This window comes from Leguminivora glycinivorella, chromosome 13 (assembly GCF_023078275.1).
Source record: "Leguminivora glycinivorella isolate SPB_JAAS2020 chromosome 13, LegGlyc_1.1, whole genome shotgun sequence".
Lineage (NCBI taxonomy): Eukaryota > Metazoa > Arthropoda > Insecta > Lepidoptera > Tortricidae > Leguminivora > Leguminivora glycinivorella.
In genome coordinates, this window is record NC_062983.1 from 15,162,791 (window position 1) to 15,187,771 (window position 24,981).

Consider the following 24,981-nt stretch of genomic DNA (forward strand, 5'->3'; position numbering starts at 1 on the left):
AATTTGCCTAATTTCAGACTGCTAAATAAAGCCCCGGTAAATATTAAAAGTACGGGATATCAAATAATCAACGCATAGGAAATACCCATGTAATTAAACCACACCACCGCAATGTTTTAGTAAATACGGGGATTTCGGATAAAAAAAATAGTCTATAGCAAATTTTTTATTAGGCAAAATAATTAGGTACACCGGAAATAAATCTCAGATAAAGTTGTTTATGCAGGAAATTCTAAAAAGAGTATTATTAGGTACAAAACATGTCACTAGGCGATGGCGCGTGCCTTGGTTCATATTGACACGCCATTAAAGGTTAGGTTTGCTAAAATTGCCCGTCATCGTGCACAATGCGATCTACATATATGCCTCTATTATTAGGTATGTAATGATAATCTGGTTTTTATAGGGAGAGTCCCTAAGGGGCATTAAATATGTAACACATTGAAAAAGGTCACTGATATATGTTGAATATTTACATAATTGTTGTTATAGTCATGCATTTTACCGCAGAAATAATACAACAGCAGTACACCAGTAGGTATAGTTGGTTCGGTTCATTGTACGTGGTCTACAGATGAGACAATCTGACGACCGACAAATGGTTAAGTACCTTATGTGGTAGTTCAATGAGCGGGTTGTCGGCACATCTCTTGTCGATAACTTGCGGTATGATACTACATGCATACATACAATCACGCCTGTTTCCCAGAGGGGTAGGCAGATTTCATGGATTTCCATTAGCTACGATGCTGAAAAACCACTTTCGCTTCACGCACTTTCATAACATTCCTCATACATATGCTTGTCGGTTTCGAGTACTTCTGACCTGCAATATATAATTATGATGTGCGTACATACGTTCGTTGTATTATGTAGTCAGGACAGATTTTCCCTCTGCAGTAGGCTTGTGTAGTACATGTACTAATACTACAAAAGACACGATTCTCTGCACTGTACTAGACCGAACTACTCCCAAATGATTCTGCTCTCTAGTACATTTAGTACACTCACACACGCGCAACAGAATGGGAGCCAAAGGAGCGAAGAGCCGAGGAGTGACAATGACAGCAAAGCGATCCGTGTGATCCGACCGCAACCGAACTAGAACCGACTGACTCGGACGAGCACGCGAAAACGGCCGATCAGCTCTCGGTTAGTACGAGCGAGCGTTACCGTACGCCATATGCACAATTTGTCTCTTACTCTCTCGGTGTACTACTGTACTAAATGTCCTAAAAGAACGAACTAGTAGTTACACTTCGGAGATCGTACTAGTTGGGAGCGATCTTTTCAGTGAACGATCAGACATAACTCTACTCTGCAGGTCCGACGAATGCTTGAAAAATAGTTCGAATTTACCTTATGTGGTCGTCCGATGAGGGGGTTGTCAGCACATCGCTTGTCGATCACATCGCGTATGAGGTGCTTCTGCCCGTTGTATGTCGTGAGGATGGATATCCTCTCCGCGGGCCAGCCGATTATTCGCATGTACATGAACACTGCTACGACGTATTCTGCTTCGGCCAAATTCTGAAAATGAAATTGGTAATAAATCATTGACCATAAAATAAAGATTGATGTGATTTTCCTTTCTTCCCGTGGGTGTCGTAGAAGGCGACTATGGGATATGGGTTAAATTGTGGCGTAGGCGAGAGGCTGGCAACCTGTCACTGCAATGCCACAGTTTCGTTTTCTTTCAACCCCTTATTTGCCAGGAGTGGCACTGAAGCTTTGGTAGTTTCGTGTGCTCTGCCTACCCCTTTATGGGATAGGCGTGATTGTATGTGTGTGTGATGTGATTTTCAGAAGACGTTTAAGCAAATATTTTATTGTTTTTATACATCTGTGGTGAAGTGTTTTTAATGTATGCATATTCGTTTAGGCATAAACATAAAATGTTTGCGATACAACTAAGGCTTATCAGGAACAGATACCACATGTTACCCAGATGTAATATCATAGTATCATATCAACGACCTTGATTCGTGGATATACATATTTAGAAGTACCCAAAGTATTTTCAGTGCCTTTACTAGTCTTATACCTACATGTTGTTACGGCACAAACTTGGGAAAAATATAAGGTCATGGTTCAGTCTCAGTCAAATCAAATCTTAGCCCGGCGTTGGCGGCAGTATTGACATGGTCTCTGGATCAGTTAGGCAAGCACGGTCGCGTGATAAACGATATAACGTCAGGCTGTCCTTTTTGCACTATTTGTAAGTGCGATAGGGACGCACTGATGCGATAAAATTTATCCAACTTGAGTGCTACTCCCGCTGGTCTAGATACATGGTGAAGAACAAACCTGGTAAAAGTAAGGACTCGGTTCAGTCTCGCCAGCCCCGTTGAAATCTTCCACGTTGACAAGTTGGAAATCATATCTTAGCCCGGCGTTGGCGGCACGGTACTCGGGCAGTCGGGTCACGTGGCCCAAATCACCCAGCGCGCGGTATCTCCATCGGTAAAGGTTGCAGATGCTGTTGATAAGAATAACGGTTACTAGGTTGCAGATGCTGTTGATAAGAATAACGGTTACTACAGGATCCAAAAATTATATGAATACATACATACATACAATCACGCCTGTATCTCATAAAGGGGTAGGCAGAGCATATGAAACTACTAAAGCTTCAGGGCCACTCTTGGCAAATAAGGGGTTGAAAGAAAACGAAACTTGCATTGCAGTGACAGGTTGCCAGTCTCTCGCCTACACCACAATTTAACCCATATCCCATAGTCGCCTTCTACGATACCCACGGGAAGAAAGGGGGTGGTGAAATTCTTAACCCGTCACCACACAGGCAAATAATAATAGGTCATTTATATGAATAATCATAACAAAACTGCTGAATGTATCGTTTTACAGTGAGTTTTATGATTCCGGCGATTTAGTTTAGTTTATTTATTCATGAACAATTTGACATCGTGTTTGAATGTGTATGTACAATAAATATTAACCTAGTAAGTCTAATATATACAGTAAAATAATACAAACAAAAACATATTATACAATAAAAACCCCCAATAAAAATGTCTGCTATTATACTTATTAAATAAAACAATGATAAAAATAATGATTAAAAAAAAAAAATTAAAAACACAGAGATTTGTACAGTAGGTAGTATTCTTAAGAGTTCGAACTGATATTTTTGCAGTTCTGCGTAATTGCATGTCTCTCGCACCTATAGTAGTAGCACAGAGAGAGAATGGAGCGATACTACAAATGTTATGTACGGTTTGGTTTCGAGGCATATGTCCTATTGTACGAGATGTCAAATTCCAAGTTCGGAAAGTCCGGGGGGCGCAAATTCGACATTTTTAGTTGTCTAGAAAAAAAAGTCTAGATAGGGTGCTGATGTCCTAGATCTACGTGAGCGAACGCCCTTTAGAAATACATGTGTAAGTTTTTATCTGCATTATTTTTGTGAGAATGTTATTTTACGTATTCGCTAACGAGTGACGAATTCACAGTAAGGGAATAAAGATCATCCTAGCAGATATCATCCGTGCGTTAACATTCAATTAGCAATTGATTCACGACGTTAATGAGTAATAACTCGATCAAAGTGCCGACCGGATGAATTAAACCAATGTGGTTGCATTTATTCCAAATACAGATATTAAAGTGAGTCATCACCTTTGGAGTTGAATATGATTTGATTTGGTGACTGAAATACCTACAATCGAAATTCCTGCTACTTAAAAAAAATGGCATTTTTATAGAATAGGGAGGGGTTCGGAGGAAAACGTATTTAGTTCGTATGTAGGAATTAGGAAAATATGCTCATAAAGGCTCGGTTCGACCACAGAGTAGGTATAATTTCTCTGTGGCCCATTTTTCTAATCTGAAATTTACAATCGGATGTCTCCCTTTAGGGTTCCCTCTATGTGGCATAACTTTATTTGTCCGAAACGCTTTTGTCATAACAGATTTGGCATAATCGATTTTTGCCGAATGTTAATGTAGCATAAACATTGTTTGGTATAATTCACGATATTTCGAATATTATTTTGTCCGAAAATATATTGGCCTACTATTATTGAGGCCGAGTGTCATTAGAAAGAAATTGGATGAGCATAAATATTTTTGGCATATTTTTCGTTAAGCAGAAATGCGCTTTTAGGGAAAAATGGTTACACTAGGTTAGAATTGCGAAATCTACAGATACTCACTGCTCCAGAAAAGTGGGTTAGGTTAGGTTAGAGCTGCGACTATTACAGAAAAGCACCGCTAGGGAAAAGTGGGTTAGGTTAGGTTAGAACTGCGACCACAACAAACACGCACCGCTAGGGAAAAATGGGTTAAGTTAGGTTAGAACAGCGACCTCAACAGAAAAGCACCGCTAGGGAAAAATGGGTTAGGTTAGGTTAGAACTGCGACCACAACAGAAAAGCACCACTAGGGAAAATTAGGTTAGGTTAGGTTAGAACTGCGACCACAACAAAAACGCACTGCTAGGTAAAAGTGACGCCCCACCCACCAAAATAAATTCGGCAAAACATTAAATCGGAACACTAAGTTTATGCACATACAATTTATGCGTAAAAATCAATCGGAGCACCACATTTATGTACAAAGAATATTCGGACAAAACACAATCTGCCTAAACAGATTATGCTAAACTTGACTATGCCATAGCAGTTTATACACAAAGCCAATTATGACTAAATCGATTATGCACAATAGAATTATTCATAAGAATCTCTCTCTTTAAAAGGATACCATAATGCGAGGATGATGAAGAAGCAGATTAAATCCCTGTCCTGGGTACTATACGCCCTAGTTACTTTTTTTCGAAGATAACCTACTTAACGTTTAAAGTTAAAATAGAAAGAAATGCTTTGTTACATACAGTTCCTAAGTATTAAAACATAATCACATTTTTGTGACTCATTGACAAATAAAAACAAAAAATATACAAAAATAGTACCATGAGTAATATTCCACCCTCCGTATAATGTACCTACTGCACTGCAAGAACTGTTTAATCAAACAATAAGCCTACTGTTACGTTAGTAACAAAGGTTGCCTTGTAGACTGTGTTGTATCAGACGGTCATGATAACTTTACTCTAAATATAAGGCTAAATATAATGCTATAAAGTAAGTAAACAACTTTTTTTATACAAATACGGTGGTTGAGTGATTTTAATCTACACTCATATTTAAATTCCAAATGCATATGTTAACTGCCAACATTAACAAATTGAAATAAATTAGTGTGAAACTTACTCGTAAAATTTAAATAATTTATTCGATTCGAACCACAACATATACGAATCAATTAAATCGCAATAAAATCTCGTTTTTCTCCGAAATATACTTAAGGAAACCGCACACAGAAAATTTAAACTTTTTTTTTTTGTATGGATATTAGGTAGACGCCCGGGGCCCGACGGTCTACAACAAGTTGCCGAGCTCTGTTACTGACGCAACGAGTCTGCACAGCTTTAAGCGCCGGTTAAAACACTGGCTTATTGAGCGCCCGTTTTATAACTACAATGAATTTTTAATGTATAAGAGCAGTTAGCCCTTTATTTATTTTTTATAATTTTATGAGCCATGATTATTTTATTTCTATTAATGCACATTTCTAATTACAATTTTTTGACTGAAAATGATCAATGTTATTTTTATGATTAATTTTACTGTATTGTAAAATAATGTATAAGTAATTTCTATTTCTGACTTGTAAATTGGTTTTATAAAATAAATGACTATGACTATGACTATGACGTTTGACCACGATCACACCTGATGGTAAGTGATGATGCGGCCTACGGTGGAGCACGCTTTACTCTTGCTTTAAAGAGACCTGGATTGTACTCGTGCGGAAACACAGACTCAGGCAGGGCATTCCACTCCTTGGCGGTTCGCAAAAGAAATGTTGAAGCGAAACGCTTAGTGCGTATTTTTGGAATACTGACCATGAAGCGACTTTACTTAAATAGACTAACCTGGGTCTCGGGCTACCCAGCGTGTAGCGTGCAGTAGGTACTTCTGGAAGGTGGTTGTTGAGGACCGTTGGCCGCTAGTGGTAGTCTCACATTACAATCCAGAGAGCTGAATAACAGTAACATGACTCACCTGGGTCTCGCTCGGCCCTGCGCGTCGAGCCCTACATAAGAAACATCAGCTGGCGATGGTGTCACATCACAATCAAGTGCTACAACTATATATCACTAACCTGGGTCTCGCTCGGCCCTGAGCGTCCAGCTCCACATAAGGAACTCCCAGTCGCACCATCCTCGTGAACAAGCTCTGCTCCATATTGCAATACTTCTGGAAGGCCATATTCTTGACGACGGGCGGCAGCTGATGGTGGTCCCCGATCATAATCCAGCGTTTCAGTCGCGAGCGCCCGTCTTGAGGGTTCTGGAGTAGCAGAGGGATGAAGGTTTCTATCTCGAGGATTTGGGCAGACTCTTCCATTAGGATGTTGTCGTATTTGAAACCTGAGAAAATGTACTAATTTTAGGATTCTATTTGTGGGAGATTTCCAGTTGCGACCTAAAAGGTTGTTAAATTTATAAAGGACTATTTACATAGTATACCAGTAAAATCTCGGGAGCCACTGGAGAAACTGATCATTTTAGGAATATTTTACGTCATTTTAGGAAGTGCAAATATTCCTTGTTAGTAATTCTGAGATTTTACAGATAATGTGGCTCCTTCATCAGTCTTTTTAGGTCAATGCCTAATTAGTTTGGATAGTAGTTTTGAAGATTTTGCCAGTTTTTTCCCGAATAGAGTAACTCGAAACACTCGGAGCTGTATATCCTCAAAGATGTGGTGGAACACGAAGGAACGACATAAAATGTATTTGTACAAATAGGAACCTACAATCCGGCATTAAGCATGAAATTTCTATAAAAATATTGTTTTTGTGTTAATTACATAAACTTTAAGCCATAATCTACATTCGGAATGTGAAAAAAGTAAATTTTTAGACAGATTTTATGCTTAATTGTCGTCACAAAACTGACAGCGAGTTAATTTTTGTTAACGACTTACGCTAATTCTGAAAATGCAGTCATAATTATTAGTATTATTACTCACCCATCTGCACGAGCTCTGAGCGCTTCAAGGCAGCGTGAGTACAGGTCATGGCTATGATCTTGGCTTCTTTGACCAGCAGGTACTTGGATCGGTCCAAGCCTGAGCGGAGCAGTTCAAATGCTCGGAACTCTTCCAGCTCTTCGAAGATATGGTTGATGTACCTGGGAACAATAATTCAATAGGTGATGGGCACGTCCACTTAAGTATACGCCTTAACTTTATACTACTGCAGACCTTTAGTCATTCATCTCCCTCATGGCGGTAACCATACCGTAAGAGTGCTTGCAATTTCATAGTATTATTTTCCTTTTGAAGAGTGCAGTGTCATTTGTCAATCTAATTATTAAAAATATGAATGCCTCATGGCATTAAGTTCACCTTTTGTACATTTAGTTTGTCTTTTATGCAATAAAGTGTGCACTATTTTTTCACAGTCAATTTTACGCTTTTTTGGGGCCACATGGCCACAGACTATCCGAGGCGAAGACGTGGCCTACGATGGAGCCAGCTCGCCCAGAAGGTGCCTGTTCACCCTTGATTTTAAGTTTGTCGGGTCATATGAGCTGGCAAAGAATGTTACTCCTAAGAGATTATGCATTATTATCCCTATCTTTGCCGTCTAAAAACGCAACATTTGCTTACGTATCCATATTTCAAAATAAAAGCGTTCCATGTATTGTTAGTAACATTATAAACGTAACCTATATATAATCAAAGAGGATCGAGTATTATAGAGAGTTTCTGTCAAAGTAAAATGAGTAATCACAGTGCATAGACTGCAATCTCTCGACACAAGCTTAAAGCTTTTGAACCTCAGTTTTGACAATTTGGTCCATATCGTTAGCTTGATATGTGTTAAAATGTCAAATATTAACATTAGCGCCATCTAGCCGAGCGTTCCCCAAAGGTGTAACGCCATCTAGGCCACCGTACTTTTTTCTCTAGGGCTTTGAGGTACGTTTTTTCTTAGACTTTATCCGTCTATACGGAGTTACATATGTCATGGTATTATCTAGCTTCCATAATTTTGCTATTTTACTGGATATAGTTATTTGCTAACACTATAATAACCTGTCAGCATGTCATTATCCGACAACATAATAATTTGTCTATGCAAACATTCTCGTGCCTAATAATTAAGCACTTAATTCTAATTTTAATACCTAGTTCCATTACTATAAGTGGCCCTACAACGTGATTACCTCAGGGCACAACCTTAAGAGACATTACCTACAATTTATAGTCAATACAATACTACATGGCGTCTATCTTAGTATTTTTGCTAGGTGCTATCAATCTGTATAGTTCGCTGTCAGAAATGTCAAAGTTTAATTATTATTTCTATATGTAGACACATTTTTTTGTTTAGCGGGATGGTAGTTACTTCTGAAGCGTTGTCCGATCCGCTACCTAAGATGCTGACTGTGCATGTGCAACCAAAAACGTAAATACTCAGCTCAGACATTATTTATTCAGTTTGTTAAGAAACATATGCATGGAGTAAGAGTTTGTGATAATCGTAGTGACACTGTGAGTGTAGTTTTGTTTGGACAAACTATCGAGTGTGAATGCAACCAGTGGTAACGCTGAAAGTGAACGCAGCCGACGCGCGCCAAGGAGGGTAGGTCGCGCGCTGTCTACACAAATTTGATATCCACTCGCCTTCTTCAGTTTTCTGTGATCATGATGCGAGCAACTATGTCGAAATATCGAGCTCAGCATAAATCAACACTTACACAAACTGCCCAAGGCCGGAGTGAATGGAGAAATATGATTCGAGCCCTACACCCCAGCAGAGGGTAAAATGATTAAAAAAGAAGAGATTCAGTTACCTGTAGCAGCTAAGAGCGATTTCCAAGTCTTCATCATAAGACTTCCCGGGGAACAGAGGCTTTGGGGCGTCATCGAAGAACTCGTGGAACGGGAACTCTTTACTTATGGTCTCTATGGACTTCGACTGAAACAAATTATTGAATATTACGATTTAAAAAACCGAGTAATTAGAAATTGTTGGTCAAGTATCAATTTTTGGCCCTAAAACGGGTATTGGTTAGGATAGCTATAAAAACGTGTTTTACGATCTTTTTGGGACTGGACTGACATATGAATACAGGTATTTATTTAGCTTTTAGGTTATGAAGTATTCGTTTAACATAAAGGTTTAATGTAAGATGATTCCCGTGGAGTAGTATGGATAACACGGGCTGCACTCACAGCAACACTCTTAACTTGTTTGGGACCGACACACATTTAAAGGCTCTGTCTGAAAACCAGCGCTGAGCTCTCTGCCCAGCACATGCTGAGACTGAGACCTTATTGCTTCACAATATTATAAGCTTATTATTAGTTAGTTCATAAGTTTAGTTAAGTACTTATATGTATTAGTTTAATAAGTTATTGTGGCAATAAAAAATTTTGAAGTTTGAAGTTTGAACTAACCATCGGTAGATTGTATGTCATTGTTTTAAGGATTACAAATGTACAGCTAACAGTGTTGCCGATGGTATGAAGTCACGCGTGCTCAACCCCTGCTAGCAGGTCTGATGTAAGAAAAGCAGCGGCTATGAAATGTAAATGTCATTGTGGACACATGGTCGTATTGGTCGTCTTGAGTTGACATCCTCTTTAGGACGTATGTTCCGAGGGTCAATGTCCAAAGCCTTTTATTTCTTGCATACAAGTGACTAGATTTTTACTTAAAAAACTATATAATAATTTTTTTTTTTTTAATTGGTTTTGCAAGAACCTCTCTGCAGGTAAAGGCCTCCTCCAAAGTAAGCCAGTCTTCCCTTATTTGGGCTGTTTGTTTCTTCCTGCTGTTTTTATGATCTCGTCTTCCCATCTTGCGCAAGGTCGTGCCTGTTTTCTTTTCCCTGACTATGTCACTATACTCACTTCTTTATGTCAGCCTAGACCGGAAAACTATTTCCGACTCGCCTCGCAAAATAATTACAGTACTTGCTCAAATAGGTAGATACTCGTTTTTTAATACATACGAAAAAGATGTATTAGTAACTATAGACTACAATGCATTCGATCGATTGACCAAATACCGCATTTATGCAAGTTTTTGAACTGTCCCTGTAAGTACCCTAGCTTAAAGCAAGGCTTAAATCAAGAAGCAGTAAGAATTCCAAATTAGATTCAAGAGCGATCCTCTCGAAACCTATTTCGATTAATCGACACTTCAATCAGATTCGGGAGCCTGGCGCATGAAGGTTGCAGCGTCAGACGCGAATGCATTATTCTATAAATAACCTTAGGTGCGGCGCCGGTATTTCGTGAGGTCAGGGGGAGTAGCCGAATGGCATTTCTGCGACGCGAAACGCCACCGAAACGCCGCAGAAATGTAGTCTGGCTCTGTCGCGCCAATACGCAAGTGCGACAGAGATAGATAGCTACGAAAGAAATGTATCGTGAGCGTTTGTGCATTCGGCTACACACACAGACTTCACTTGCCTTACAGGCAGGGCTTGTAATCCTGTTGTATGGCCGCATTGTTATCGTTTACGAGAAAAAGATACGATATGTATTTATTATGCAGTGTGTTACCAGAAAGTGAGCTTCTTTTAAAGGAGCATATACCATACTAATATTATAAATGGGAAAGTGTGTGTGTTTGTTTATTTGACCGTCATTCACGGCAAAACGGAGCGACGAATTGACGTGATTTTTAAAGTGGAAATAGTTGAATGGATAGATAGTGACATGGGCTACTTTTGGTCTCTTTCTAACCCCCCACTTCCCTAAGATGGGGGGTGGAAGTTTGTATGAAGCATTCCGGAACATTCGAGTTTAACGCGAGCGAAGCCGCGGGCAAAAGCTAGTCTAACATAGTTATTTAACTTACCTAGCCATACCCTTAATTTAATGAATAAATAAAAAAATACTTTACCAACTTATATACTTCTAACAAATAAATATTGCCAGAAATGTACAGGGCAGACACTTGTCAAGTGAGGGCAATGGCAGTTTATAAGTATTAGGGTGCCTTTCTACTAGATATGTACGTTCCTGTGGATGTGTCTAATATCCAATCAGGTTAGTCGAACCCGCTCCCACCAAGCTAAGTTAAGCGGGTCGACTAAGCTGATTGATGGATATCAAACACATCCAGGTATCGGCGCATCTCTGGTGGAAAGGCACCCTCAGCGATGTGAGAAATGACAATTACGCAATTGCAATTGTAACTGATCCATTTTTTCCATTATTAAACTATGATATTGAGTTCTACACGTATCCACTGAACAAGCCTACCATATATAACCGGTGGAATTGTAAAACATGGAAAAAATGGACCAGTTACATTTGGCCCCGGGCCAACCAGTTATATTTAATTATAATTTAATTTTGCAGCTAATTTAAATTACCATGATTTGCTGAAACACGCAAACAATTGCCAATGGATCATATTAGGTATTATCTGGTTTGATAAATGCCCGCATGGTGGTAACACACTGTATGTAAAGGGCTATGCACAATTGCACGTCAGTGGCGTAATACCAATGATATCACCGGCTGTGAGCAAATGGGCTGCGCAGAACTAAGTATTTTTTTTATTTTATTTTAATCGAATTGCATGCATTAAAGAAGGACTATAAATTGAAGATCACTAACACAGGTAAATAACAAGAATAATTGAGTACAAATCGCTCGCAAATAAACCAGCATGTCTCTTAATAATGAATACAGTCAGAAAAAGACGGGTATAGTTAATGGTGTGTGTGTATATATAATACATTACTTATAGTGATATGTTTCCTTATAGCTCTGTACTCAGCTGTTTCAATTACTGCGAATTGCAAGGTAGGCCTTGCGATACAGTTCAGTATTGCGATTTTAGTCGTAATTCTTTGGCTATTAACCTTTTTACACCTCAGTCATGAAATGCACGCTCGCCGCTCGCACTGACCTATCGACATACGTTGGTTTCAACTAATCGAAACATTACGGGTCCTCGAAAAGTCGGAAGTACATTTTAAAATTTATTTTTCTTCGGTGAAGGGCCGGTTGCATCAAGCCGTCTGTTACCGTTAAAGCGTTCGTTAAATTTTATTGTATGGGAAGTTCCATAGACGTCTGCTGTGTGACGATGTGTCTGTCAAATGTGGTTGATGCAAGTTGGCCCTTAGTCCCACAGTCGGAAATAATTATGAGTAAAAATCGTGAAAGTTGACAAACTAACATCCGTTCTAATGTCAGCATTTACGTCACAAATCAAAGATTTTCTAGGAAACCCCTACCGCTTGCCAAAATCTGCAAAAAAAATACGACTAATAAATTTTCTGGAAGGTGTCCAAGGTTTTCATTTGAAATTGGAAATACCTGTGACGTGAGCAATATGTAAACATGTGTGGATTAGGTAGGTAAACGTGGGTGGATGTGGATATTGATACAAGACTATTTTAGAATTCGGATGCACACCGACCGAGCTGCAGAAATGTTTGTAAACATTATTAATTCCTTCAGTAAGTGGCTGGGTGTTTTTGTTTTGATAACGCATGTAAATCTCTCTTCTGCCTAGATTTAGAACTAACAGATATAAGGTTACGGCTCAGTAGCAACACTGCCAGAAAGATCTCAAAACGAGTAGATCAGAGCCCGATTTATCACGTTGTTAGATTCGTTGTACCTTCTATGGCAAATACAGCTCGGTGTCAATAGGAGAGGGTTCTAGAATGGCCTACTAAGGATTCAAATTGGTTCACCGTAGGGCCGCTATCCCCCAAATCTACCAACTAAGGTAGCTGCAGCCTACCTTGTCTCGCTGCACGGCGTCGGTGAAGGTCTGCCACCGCGGCCGCACGTGGTACACGTGGAAGTGATGCGCCAGCTCGCACGTGGCTCCTGCGTCTCCGCCGGCGTCCAGCGTACGTTGCAGTCGTCCCACCACCTCTAGTAGTTCAAGACGTTTTGCCAGCACGTAGTTCACTCGGCCGTATCTGTTGGACAATACACATGTTAACATCTCATAGCTTAACTGTAACAACATGAGACATGGTATAAATATGTCATTAATGAGTAATCTGTCCGTCCATCCCGACAATGTTTAATTGCAGTTGCCCCGCTGCACGTTGTTTTGTTGACGCTTACTTCACTGTAATTTATTTTATTTTAGACTGAATAGGTATATTCGTTATTAGAATCGATGTTCGATATGACGAACATGGTAAATAAATAGTTTAATTCATACCATATGTAAAGCATATCAATATGAATACTCTGTTACGTGCCAGCTAGAAAGATGTTATCAAACAATAGCTCCCACACAGAACTTAATTTAGATAGAAGAAACAAATTCATATATTTGTATAGGGGCCGAGCGTGTCAAATTTTGTACTGAAGTTGATTCTTGCCTGTAATTTTAAATATGTCTCAGGCTCTTGATTGTTCATAATTTTGTGTTTTGCAATTGAATATCACGTGAGGCATTTTTTAGGAGGATGACTTCAATTACAAAAATTGACCCCGAAAACTGCAAGCTGCGATTAAAGACGGACAACTCAGTGGATTTACGTTCATTTGACCCGCTAAGTAGAAGTTTGTTATCAAACATCTGTGAGCTCCCAATACTATTGTGTACGGATCATGAATTTTCGCGATGACCTTAATATGACCAATGTGCCGTGACAGTAGTATAAGCCGCGAATATTCAGTGACTACTGTTCTCTGTAATGAGTAGAAATATTGTTAATGCCATTGTATTGTAGTAGGTACTCGCATTATGTTTCATCAGGGGCGGCTCACTCCTCGATCCTTTCGCCGCGCTACACATAGTTCGCGGCCCATTAGTGGCGACGATTCGCGCGGCGCAATAGAATGTCCTGCACGCGTTCTGAATTTAGAATGGCGGCGTTTTGTGAACATCTGAGCCTTTTATTGTACTATTATATATTCTGTGGTTTCATCCACATATATTTATAGCGAAATTTCAGATCACAACAGATCACAAATATCTGCCGAAATCCATATATTATGTATGTATGTATGTATGTATAAGCTTTATTGTACATAAAGGAAACAGAGACACAGTTACAGAGTCAGTAATATACAATGTAGGCGGACTTATTCCTTGATGGGATCTCTTCCAGTCAACCTCTGAGGAAATGAGACGGTTACGCCGCGAAACATCGTGTGGTGGGCGGTTTTTTTTTTGTCAAATATTATAGGACATTCTTACACAGATTGACTGCTTAACAGGCTTAATTATGAATATTGATGACATTTCTTTCGGAAAATGTCTTTTTCTCAAACATGCAATGAAATATTGTCTTTACGTTCCTTAAAATGGGCTGGGAAGTATCGCTTTTTGGGCCCAACAACTCGAGAGGACTGTAAAGGGATTTCATATTATTTTTCAGGCCTAGGCCTGCAAAGTAACTTTTTTTTATAAAATATTGTCCTTTAGAGCATTTTTTTTTATTTCATTGAATGTTTGAGAAAAGACTATACATCGCTCGCACGCTCGCTCGGCCGTATATACCCACTTGGCCGGAAATCCTCATTTTCCCGGCCTCTGATGTAATGTACTATTACTTAAAACACGTTTTCCCGTATAAGTACTGTAGCTTACAAGCTGTTGCTTATAAGTAAACGCCTACCGTAATAGGCTAGTTTCCTACTAGTCAAATCAGCTTCTTTTTAAGAACTGTCAAAACGATTTGCTAATATGGAATTACTATGAAATACTGAGGAGTGACGTCACTGTCAATTTATTTACTTTATATCTTTCTCTTTGACTTATTAAATAGAAATTATGTTTAAACATAACTACTGTCCATACTTTTCTTCGAATCATGTGGTGCTTTATTTCGTGCACTGCATAAAATATTTAATTTTAAGTGTAGGAAACTAGCCTATTGTTTTTACCTCAGGTTTTGTTTGTATTGGTTACGGCTCAAATTAGGCCAAGTCTATAAACTTGTGTTTGTTTAAATTTCGTACAGTAGTGAAATTGCTCTACTTGCTAGTTGCTAAATATAGTTAATTAGTGATTCATCAGTATGGGTTTTTCAGAGCACGAAGGTCACTGGCGATTGATAATGATTGATGTAAAACAGACTGGCTGATATCATGTTTCAGAGAACTTTAATAGAAAGATATGAACAAGTATTAGGTTGAAGTATGAGTTACATCCAGTTATTGTTCCATGTATTTTATCTACATTTCGATCATAGCAAAAATAAGGAAAACGTAAATTCACAACCTTGGTAGCATAACGAGATTGTACATTTTAGTCACTTTTTCTTTAACAACTTCGCTGCAGTAATAATACGATATTTCGACTCGATACTGCTATGAACATGTTTATATACATACCTGTCTTATAAATCTCGGTAGAAAACATAGATTGTTTGACAGTACGAGTAAGTATAGAGTTGTGCCGTTCTCGAGAATGTTCTCATTTTACTAACGGAATGGCACAACTCTAGTAATACAACGCCGGACAGCTGGTTGGCAACATTGGCATATCGTTGGCTTAGGTGATATTGCTGTACTAACGTCAAGCAGAATGTTGTTCTTTTTAGGGTTCCGTAGTCAACTAGGAACCCTTATAGTTTCGCCATGTCTGTCTGTCCGTCCGTCCGTCCGCGGATAATCTCAGTAACCGTTAGCACTAGAAAGCTGAAATTTGGTACCAATATGTATATCAATCACGCCAACAAAGTGCAAAAAAAAAAATGGAAATAAATGTTTTATTAGGGTACCCCCCTTACATGTAAAGTGGGGGCTGATATTTTTTTTCATTTTAACCCCAACGTGTGATATATTGTTGGATAGGTATTTAAAAATGAATAAGGGTTTACTAAGACCGTTTTTTGATAATATTAATATTTCCTCTCCTCCTCCTCTCCTCCTCCTGTGTGGTGACGGGTTAAGAATTTCACCACCCCCTTTCTTCCCGTGGGTGTCGTAGAAGGCGACTATGGGATATGGGTTAAATTGTGGCGTAGGCGAGAGGCTGGCAACCTGTCACTGCAATGCCACAGTTTGGTTTTCTTTTAACCCCTTATTTGCCAAGAGTGGCCCTGAAACTTAAGTAGTTTCATGTGCTCTGCCTACCCCTTTATGGGATACAGGCGTGATTGTAGGTATGTGTATGTATGTATTAATATTTTCGGAAATAATCGCTCCTAAAGGAAAAAAAAGTGCAACTTTTGAACCATATGTTTAAAAAATATGAAAAAAATCACAAAAGTAGAACTTTATAAAGACTTTCTAGAAAAATTGTTTTGAACTTTATAGGTTCCGTAGTTTTTGAGAAAAATACGGAAAACTACGGAACCCTACACTGAGCGTGGCCCGACACCCTCTTGGCCGGTTTTTATTTTTAATATTTGCCTCATCCTCTTTGGGAGTGGGTTCAGATCCTGCCGGCTGCGCCACTTAAACCATGGATGTAAAAGCCAATAAGCTAGTCAAATCAGCTTCTACATCCAGCTCCGCGACCTACTCGAAGAGCTGATTGAGCGCCACAATAACCGTGTGTCACCCTATGCCATGGGGCATACCAGGACCCGTTGCCATGGGTATCGAGTTGTACTAATGCACTCACCGTGAGAAGTCTTTATCAGTCTCCAGCGCCTCCTCTCCGTGATCCAGACGCAGCAGATGCCGTTCATCAACATCCATCTCCGCGACCTTCTCGAAGAGCTGATTGAGCGGTTACTGTGTGTCACCACCAGGGTCCGTTGCCAAGTGTATTGAGTTTCATACACTCACCTTGAAAAGTCTTTATCAGTCTGCAGCGCCTTTTCTCCGTGACCCAGACGAAGAAGATGCCGTTCATCAACGTCCAGCTCCGCGACCTTCTCAAAGAGTTGATTGAGCGCCTGGTTACTGTGTGTCACCTCCAGGGTCCATTGACAAGGGTATTGAATTGTACTAATACACTCACCGTGAGAAATCTTTATCAGTCTGCAGCGCCTCTTCTCCGTGACCCAGACGCAACAGATGTCGTTCATCGACATCCAGCTCCGCGACCTTCTCGAAGAGCTGATTGAGCGCTTGGTTACTGTGTGTCACCACCAGGGTCCGTTGCCAAGGGAAATTGTGGTACAGGTTGGAAATTATCTGGACAGCTACGTCAGTTTTTCCTGTGAGAAGAAAATCGTTTGTCAAATACGAATAACCGAGGAAGGCTCTTATTCTACTAGTGCTAGTACACTCATGGACTTTAATTGTTGAGCCATTTCTGGTTTCTGGTTTAAGACATTTATTATCTCATAAAGAATTTACAAAATTCGCTTACATGAGATGTTAATTTTATATAAGTAAAGATATTTTATGGCTAGCGTGCAGTTCATACATAATACATATTTAGGTTTACAAAGGTTCGCAAGTTATTATTTGTTAACTACTAGTTACAATTTTGCATGCATGGCAAAAAAAGTGGGTAGAAATCGTTAATATAATGAACAGCGGCTTAGAAACAAGTTATTTTGACCGTTCTGTTCAGATTCGTCGCAGCGTAGATAACAAACAAGCAAGAATATTTGCCATAAACCATTTAGAGGCCACAATAACTTTGTCATTCCATAGTTAACCTACGACGTGTCCAGTATTAAATGAGCTAGAAGTGGATCAATAATTAAAGTTCGTGACCGTACAAATCAGGTAATCAAAAATTTGGAGCATATAAAATAACTCGCCACCACACATATGCGCTGTACTGATGTATTGGATGCAACTTGTACACATTATTAAGTATATTTTAAACACAAAAAAGGTTTATGAATTTTAACTAGGCTATTATAAGTATTATAGAATATCAAGATCCATTCTATAGAACTATGCTTATGGAGTAGTTCCAAAATAATCCAATACCGGCGAAACGAACGTGCCGCAAACAAAAACTAAGAAACTTTAACAATGAAAACGTTTACTACCAGTTTAAATTCTTCAGACTGAGATAAATCAGTGGTTCTTTTTGTTTAGTCTGAAGCTAAAAATAGTGCATTTTATACAATACCTGTTCCTGGCGGTCCGACCACTAGCGTCAGTCCTGGCTGCATCCCGGAGCGTATGGCCTCCAGTTGAGTTGGCGTGAACAGAATGTTGTTCCTGTTAAATATAAATAAATATTGTAAATAAATACATACTTACATACATAGAAAACGCCGGTTGCATCGCTCAAGTCGAGATTGAAAAATCTGTGGCTATCTGATTGCTGCTCTAAGCGATCGGTTTCGAGTTGTGTTATCTCATTGTCTCAATGTCTGAATTATTTAAATTCTCAATTGTTCTTTTCCCATTTTCAATGTCATTTCTCCATTCTTTTTTTTATGTACCTAATATTTGTTTATTACCATAATTTATGTGTGTATTTATTTAATTATTTGTCTTTCTGGTACCTTGTTGTACATGTTGCTGCATTTGTCACCCTCATCTCTTTTTATCCTCTCATTCACTCAAAGGTATCCATAACTGGAAGAAATCCCTCAAAGGGATAAGTTCGCCTTTGTACTGTACTTTACTGTACTTACCTAATTTACTGTGTTTTTTGTTATTAATCGTACAGTAAAGAGTTTACTACTACTACTACTAAAACATCCATGACTCAGGACCAAATATCTGTGTTCATCACACAAATAAATGCCCTTACCGGTATTCGAACCCGGGACCGCGGCTTAGCAGGCAGGGTCACTATTAACTACGCCTGACCGGTTCATAGTTCATACAAAGGTATTCAAACATACAAACAATATAATTGAAGAAACGACAACAAAACGACACAAGTGAGATTTCAATTTCCGATAATTGGAGCACCGGTATCGATCGCCTTGACTAACTGAGGTACCGAAGTTTATCAGAAGGATGCAGTTTTTCCCATTATTTCCTTGTGTTTACAGAAGGTTTTATATCGATATCGATCTGATTGGCTTTCCACATGTTTTGTTATTTTTCATTTTATTTAAAAACGTTATTAGTATCGTTTGCGTGTTTTTTGCCTGAGCAAAACAGTTTAAAGCAATGAGTTTCTTAAAGTCTGTAATTGTACCCATCCATCTCCATTTAACCTAAACAGTGATTGACGTATATATGTCCATATTAGAAAAAGTTGGTTTTTCAATGTCAATTTGGTGCTTAGTGATTCGTAGTGACGCAAAACGTGCGTGCCTAAAACAGGTGAGTTTGCCGAATTACGGGCATCTGAGTGGGATGTGACTCGTTAGCCAAACTGTCATTCATTTTGGAAGGAATTGAGGAAAATCTGATATTACAAAGACGCTTATAACATGTATCTACATTTTGGAAGGAATTGAGGAAAATCTGATATTACAAAGACGCTTATAACATGTATCTACAGAGTAGTTTTTATAGCTCTTGTCAAAATATTGCTTTTGCAATAGTTATAATTAAGACATCTAAGTCGACTTTGTGTTATAGATAGATTCTATGATAAGATGTTTTTTACTGCGTCAGCACAATGTTTTTGCAGCTGAATGTACAAAAAGGCTATTGTAATGTTGCCAAATAGTACGTGGCCTGAAGGCGCGGTTATATCGAGGGAACGCTGGATTACATCGAATATAATGTGCCTTCAGAGCGCATATACAGGTGTATTTTTTAGCGGGTCAGTAAGCAGCTATGAGATCCCGTAGTCCTACGCGAAAATGGTCTAGGGAGACCTTCCCTCGATTTCAAATTGATCAAAAATGCCATATACGGATTTTGACGCCAATCGATCCCATCCCTATCCAGGATCAAAAGCTTGTGATTGTGCTTTTCTGATGCCAATCGATCCCATTCCTATTCAGTATCGATTGTTTATTTGGGCTCAACTTGCGGTAATGTACCTACTAAGAAGTCACAAATTGAATAAAACTTTTTCCACAAAGAAAAAGGTTGTCAAATGGGCCATTTTTTTCAAAGTTGCCCACCCCATTTTTTTGTGACATGGGTATTTTTACGCGATTAATCGCGAGGTATTTTGTCCCAAGATTTCCATAAAATTTTTCGAACCTTCCATTCCGTTACCGCCATACAAAACGTACGAAAAAATGTTAACAGAATGGGAAAAAACCTTGGGACACTTTTTTCTTCTATTAAAATTGAAAGAGCTCGCGATTCTGAGTGGAAGCCACATAAAAATTTCCAAATCCAAAGAAAAAGTGGGGTGGACAACTTTGAAAAAAATGGCCCAAATATGCCCTTTTTCTCGCACCCTGTATGTATTTTCCAAAACCTGTAAATACCATTTCTCATCAATTTGAAATCGAGGGAAGGTCTCCTTAGATCACTTTCGCGTAGCACCACTGAATCTCATAGCTGCCCTTACTGACCCGCTATCAAAGTACACCCTGTATAAAGAGCAATTTACAAAAAACAAGTGCAAGAACTCACGATGAGGGCTTAGTAATGTACGTAAAGAATACTAAATAATATAAAGAAATAAATATTATTGCAAATGACTGAAATATGATTTTTCTTTTTATATTTAATCTAGTGACTACCTACCATACAACGTCTTTGCCTTTGGCTAATGTCTGTGGCCAAGAGTAAGCCCATTTATAAATACCTCTATAAAAAAATAAAAATAAGGAGACTGTACAACAATCTTGGCTAGGTCCACATCTAGATTGTGTTGTATTATGTCTTTGTTATATTTGTCCAAACTGATGTTAAATAGAAAAATATTCTATTCTATTCTATACTATTCTCTGAACATGAAATGCTGAGTGTGAGTAGACGGATTCTATGATGCCGGTATACTCACTTTTTCGGCTCATTGTACAAGTACGGTCCCCGTTTCGGCTGCACGTGAGGTTCGACGACGATAGATTTAATTTCCTCGTCTTCATCCATAGCATTGTCACCAAGTTCTTGCTTACGGACAACATTCTCGAATGTGACCCTGTAAAAATAGTTGATGTTAAACATTGTTTGATAAAAGCTTGCTCAAAATAGGATTTAACCATTTTCCACAGATTTCAGAGCTTGTGACGAAATGGATACTCAAAATTTAAACATTGCTGTCCCGCGGCCTGTTGCACCACAGTGACAATTAAATAAATAAATAAATATTGGGACACCTTACACAGATCAACCTAGCCCCAAACTAAGCAAAGCTTGTACTATGGGTGCTAGGCGACGATATACTTACTTATATAGATAAATACATACTTATATACATAGAAAACATCCAAGACTCAGGAACAAATATCTGTGTTCATCAGCATCACACAAATAAATGCCCTTACCGGGATTCGAACCCGGGACCGCGGCTTAGCAGGCAGGGTCACTACGCGCTAGGCCAGACCAGTCGCCCAGCAGTGACACTTCGCCATTCATTGCCTGTTCCACAAATAAATATTGATGCTGAGTAAGTCCGTTTTCACATTATCCGATCCGATAACGGATGTCGGAAGGATTTCAATGGAAAAAATCCAAAATGGCGCCTGTAACGTATGGTATATCGGTGGAATTGAAAAACGAGCAAGTGAAAGGATTCTATAGTTGAACCACGAGCGAAATAATCCTGAGATTGCGAGTTTTTTAACACACGAGAAGTAAAATACATTTGGACCCGAGTGTAACACAAAACTTTTCCCCTCACTAATAGCGAGGAAACTACAACGCAAAAAATGCGTTTATCACTGCTTCCAGCAGTTCCACAGGTGGTAAATCATCTTTAATACTAGATTCACCTACTTTTATCAATTTTAAAGCAGTTATTTTGACTTTATTCAAGGTCAAATTACTTTACCCACTAGTGGATAAAATGCGTTTTTACCCGCGGGTATTAAAGGACAAAACACGTGTTTCCGAGCTAGTGAGGGGAAAATAACTATGCAATTTACTAACGCACACAGTTTTTAATGCCCCCGTGTTTCCAAGAAAAATGTACATTTCCGATAACTGTAAAAACTAGTCCTTAAGCAAAGTTTGACCGGTATGCTTATCGTAAAAGTCAGTAACTGTTAATCTTTATGACGAATATGTATGTCAACGATAACATGGTTTTTCCTGAAAATAACCATGTGCATGAGTAACTGCAGGTTTTAAGATAATAATTATAAAAAATGGATTTTAGAAATCTTTTATCATTGACGTAATGTGAGGACCAAGAAGGTTTAATCACAATATGGTTGAATATGAAAATAAAAATAATAGGGAACTTGACTGTAGTTAAAATAAAATATTTTATACCATGCAGGAAATAAAGCATCAGATAATTTTAAGAAAAACATGGACAGAAGTTATTTTTTAATCTAATTTCTATTTAATAAGTCAGGTAGAAATATATAAAGTGACTGAGTTGACCGTGACGTCACTCAATTCGATTTCATGTAAATTCTATATTAGCAAGTCATTCAAATTCGTTTTGACAGTTCTTAAAAAGAAGCTGATTTGACTAGGAGGCAAGAAGCCTATTAGTATATACGAAACAAGTGGCGATAAATTAAAACATGACCGATTAAATCGACACGAGTTACGAATTCCCTTTTCGCATGTGTATCGTACCACGTTTTACAGCATAATAAGCTAATTACCTAATTAGTATATGTACTATAATAGTACATTATCATCAGAGGCCGGGAAAATGAGGATTTCCGGCCAAGTGGGTATATACGGCCGAGCGAGCGTGCGAGCGAGGCCGGATAGGGATACGAGGCCGGGAATCCGTTTTCACGCCGAGGCATGTATAGTGCTTTTACAATGAAATAAGAAAAAATGCTCTAAAGGACAATATTTTATAAAAAAAAGTTACTTTGCAGGCCTAGGCCTAAAAAATAATATGAAATCCCTTTACAGTCCTCTCGAGTTGTTGCGCCCAAAAAGCGATACTTCCCAGCCCATTTTAAGGAACGTAAAGATAATATTTCATTGCATGTTTGAGAAATAGTACATTACATCAGAGGCCGGGAAAATGAGGATTTCCGGCCAAGTGGGTATATACGGCCGAGCGAGCGTGCGAGCGAGGCCGGATAGGGATACGAGGCCGGGAATCCGTTTTCACGCCGAGGCATGTATAGTGCTTTTCTCAAACATACAATGAAATAAAAAAAAAATGCTCTAAAGGACAATATTTTATAAAAAGAAGTTACTTTGCAGGCCTAGGCCTAAAAAATAATATGAAATCCCTTTACAGTCCTCTCGAGTTGTTGCGCCCAAAAAGCGATACTTCCCAGCCCATTTTAAGGTAAGTAAAGACAATATTTCATTGCATGTTTGAGAAAAATCATTTTCCCACTTACTATACCTACTAATCAGGCATAAAAGGAATTCGCGATGACACATTACAGTTTCTTACGGGGGAGTAAACGAGACAAATTCATGAATGAAATGATTCATATGTACGGGATAGTAATGCATTCAGTCAGTAGCTGAAATGGCAGTCGGTTAGTGCCTGTTTGTGAAACGCTCCCACGTAAGTTTTAAATGATAAATAAATAATAATAATAAATATTGGGGACACCTTACACAGATCAACTTAACCCCAAACTAAACAAAGCTTGTACTATGGGTGCTAAGTGACGATAAACATACTTAAATACACCGTGTTTCCGGTAACACTCAAAACCTCAGACACCCCAACTGATTTTTATTTTTTTAAACTCATCTAGAGTATTCATCTTTTAATCTGATGGTTACTTTTTTTTAAATTGAATTTTTAATTTTCTGTACAGCTCTACTTGACTTTTAGCTCTACACTCAATAAAATAATTGCTAACTTCCACCATAAACCATAAAACTATTTATTTGTGTACGTTACTGCAACGACATAAGGTTTACCAATAGACAGCTAAGATGTCATTGTAAAACACTTTAAAGCTTTGTCACAGTAAACTTCAAATTGGACAGGTAATCGCAGTAAGCAAATTTAAACCCAATATTCAAAATGACAAGGTTGTAATTAGGTACGAGTTCAATTTGTTATGACTTATGATAAACATTAAGTTTAAACTGACAAACAACGTCAAACTCGTAGCGGAAAAAATAATCGTTCAAGTAACCAGCCAGTATTAATACCCCTAAATACTGAAAAAGGTAAACAACCTCTAGCAATTCGATATACACAATGTTGTCTTACGAGTACAATAGAATAGGCACTTAAAAAATAACTAATAATACAAATTTAAATAAAAATATTACCCCCATCAAGATATAGCTCAATCGATTCTACTCTCGATTCTGAACAAACTGTTTTCAGGTTTTTAGTGTTAAGTGAAACACGGTGTAGATAATACATAGAAAACATCGATGACTCAGGAACAAATCTGTGCTCATGAGAAATAAATGCCCTTACCGGGATTTGAACCCAGGACCGCGGCTCAGCAGGCAGGATCACTACCGACTGAGCCAGACCGGTCGTCGATAAGAAATAAAATAAGATGCACTTATTTCGAGTTACTAGGCTCATAATCAGGTTTACATACATACACACTGTGAACCAAAATGAGTCTTTGCCTCTGACAAGACTTTACGCCAGTTGTCTCGATCCAGTGCGATCTCCCGCCAGTTGTAGATTGGAGATTGCCTCTCCCCAGTGACAATTACTTTTGATTTTTAAAATTTAATTTATAATCCAAATTAATATCAATACGATTTGAAGTCAGAACATTTAGATTTTTTGTATGTCATAAAAATGAACCCTATTTTCCAACATTGTTGATTCAAATGTTTGTGTTAGGTGATCCTCAGTTAAAGCAATTAAATACAATATCTTAAGCCCATTGCGTATTTCAAGGGCTTGTTTATATTACACTCGTAGTTCTCGCTATAACCTCTTAAGGCCCAAGGTTTTATCTGTAAGAGGTATTTAAATTATCAAATAATAATTATTATGGATATGATAAGTATGCATTTACGACATGTAGATATGTGTTTTGAAATGATTGTTTTTTTCCTGTAAAGTTAATAATTTTTCTATACAGGGTGTAACAAAAATGGTGGTGATCCGTTTAAGGGCGTA

The 24,981-nt window shown here is 38.4% G+C and overlaps 2 protein-coding genes across 3 annotated transcripts in view; one reads left to right on the forward strand and one right to left on the reverse strand.

The window, feature by feature from the left end:
• Positions 1-24,981, reverse strand: part of LOC125232641 (RNA helicase aquarius) — a 111,355-nt gene that overhangs the window by 6,536 nt on the left and 79,838 nt on the right. For both annotated transcript variants that reach the window (XM_048138387.1, XM_048138388.1), the window contains 9 exons: positions 20,782-20,919; positions 18,034-18,125; positions 16,960-17,158; positions 12,820-13,003; positions 8,894-9,018; positions 7,062-7,222; positions 6,190-6,457; positions 2,308-2,479; positions 1,360-1,530 (listed from right to left, as the gene is read on the reverse strand). In XM_048138387.1, coding sequence (XP_047994344.1) covers positions 1,360-1,530; positions 2,308-2,479; positions 6,190-6,457; positions 7,062-7,222; positions 8,894-9,018; positions 12,820-13,003; positions 16,960-17,158; positions 18,034-18,125; positions 20,782-20,919 — 1,510 coding nt within the window. The remainder of the gene's footprint in view (positions 1-1,359; positions 1,531-2,307; positions 2,480-6,189; positions 6,458-7,061; positions 7,223-8,893; positions 9,019-12,819; positions 13,004-16,959; positions 17,159-18,033; positions 18,126-20,781; positions 20,920-24,981) is intronic.
• Positions 23,384-24,981, forward strand: part of LOC125232645 (G-protein coupled receptor Mth2-like) — a 28,824-nt gene continuing 27,226 nt past the window's right edge. The window contains exon 1 of the mRNA XM_048138396.1: positions 23,384-23,436. The gene's annotated coding sequence lies outside the window, so the exon portion shown is untranslated. The remainder of the gene's footprint in view (positions 23,437-24,981) is intronic.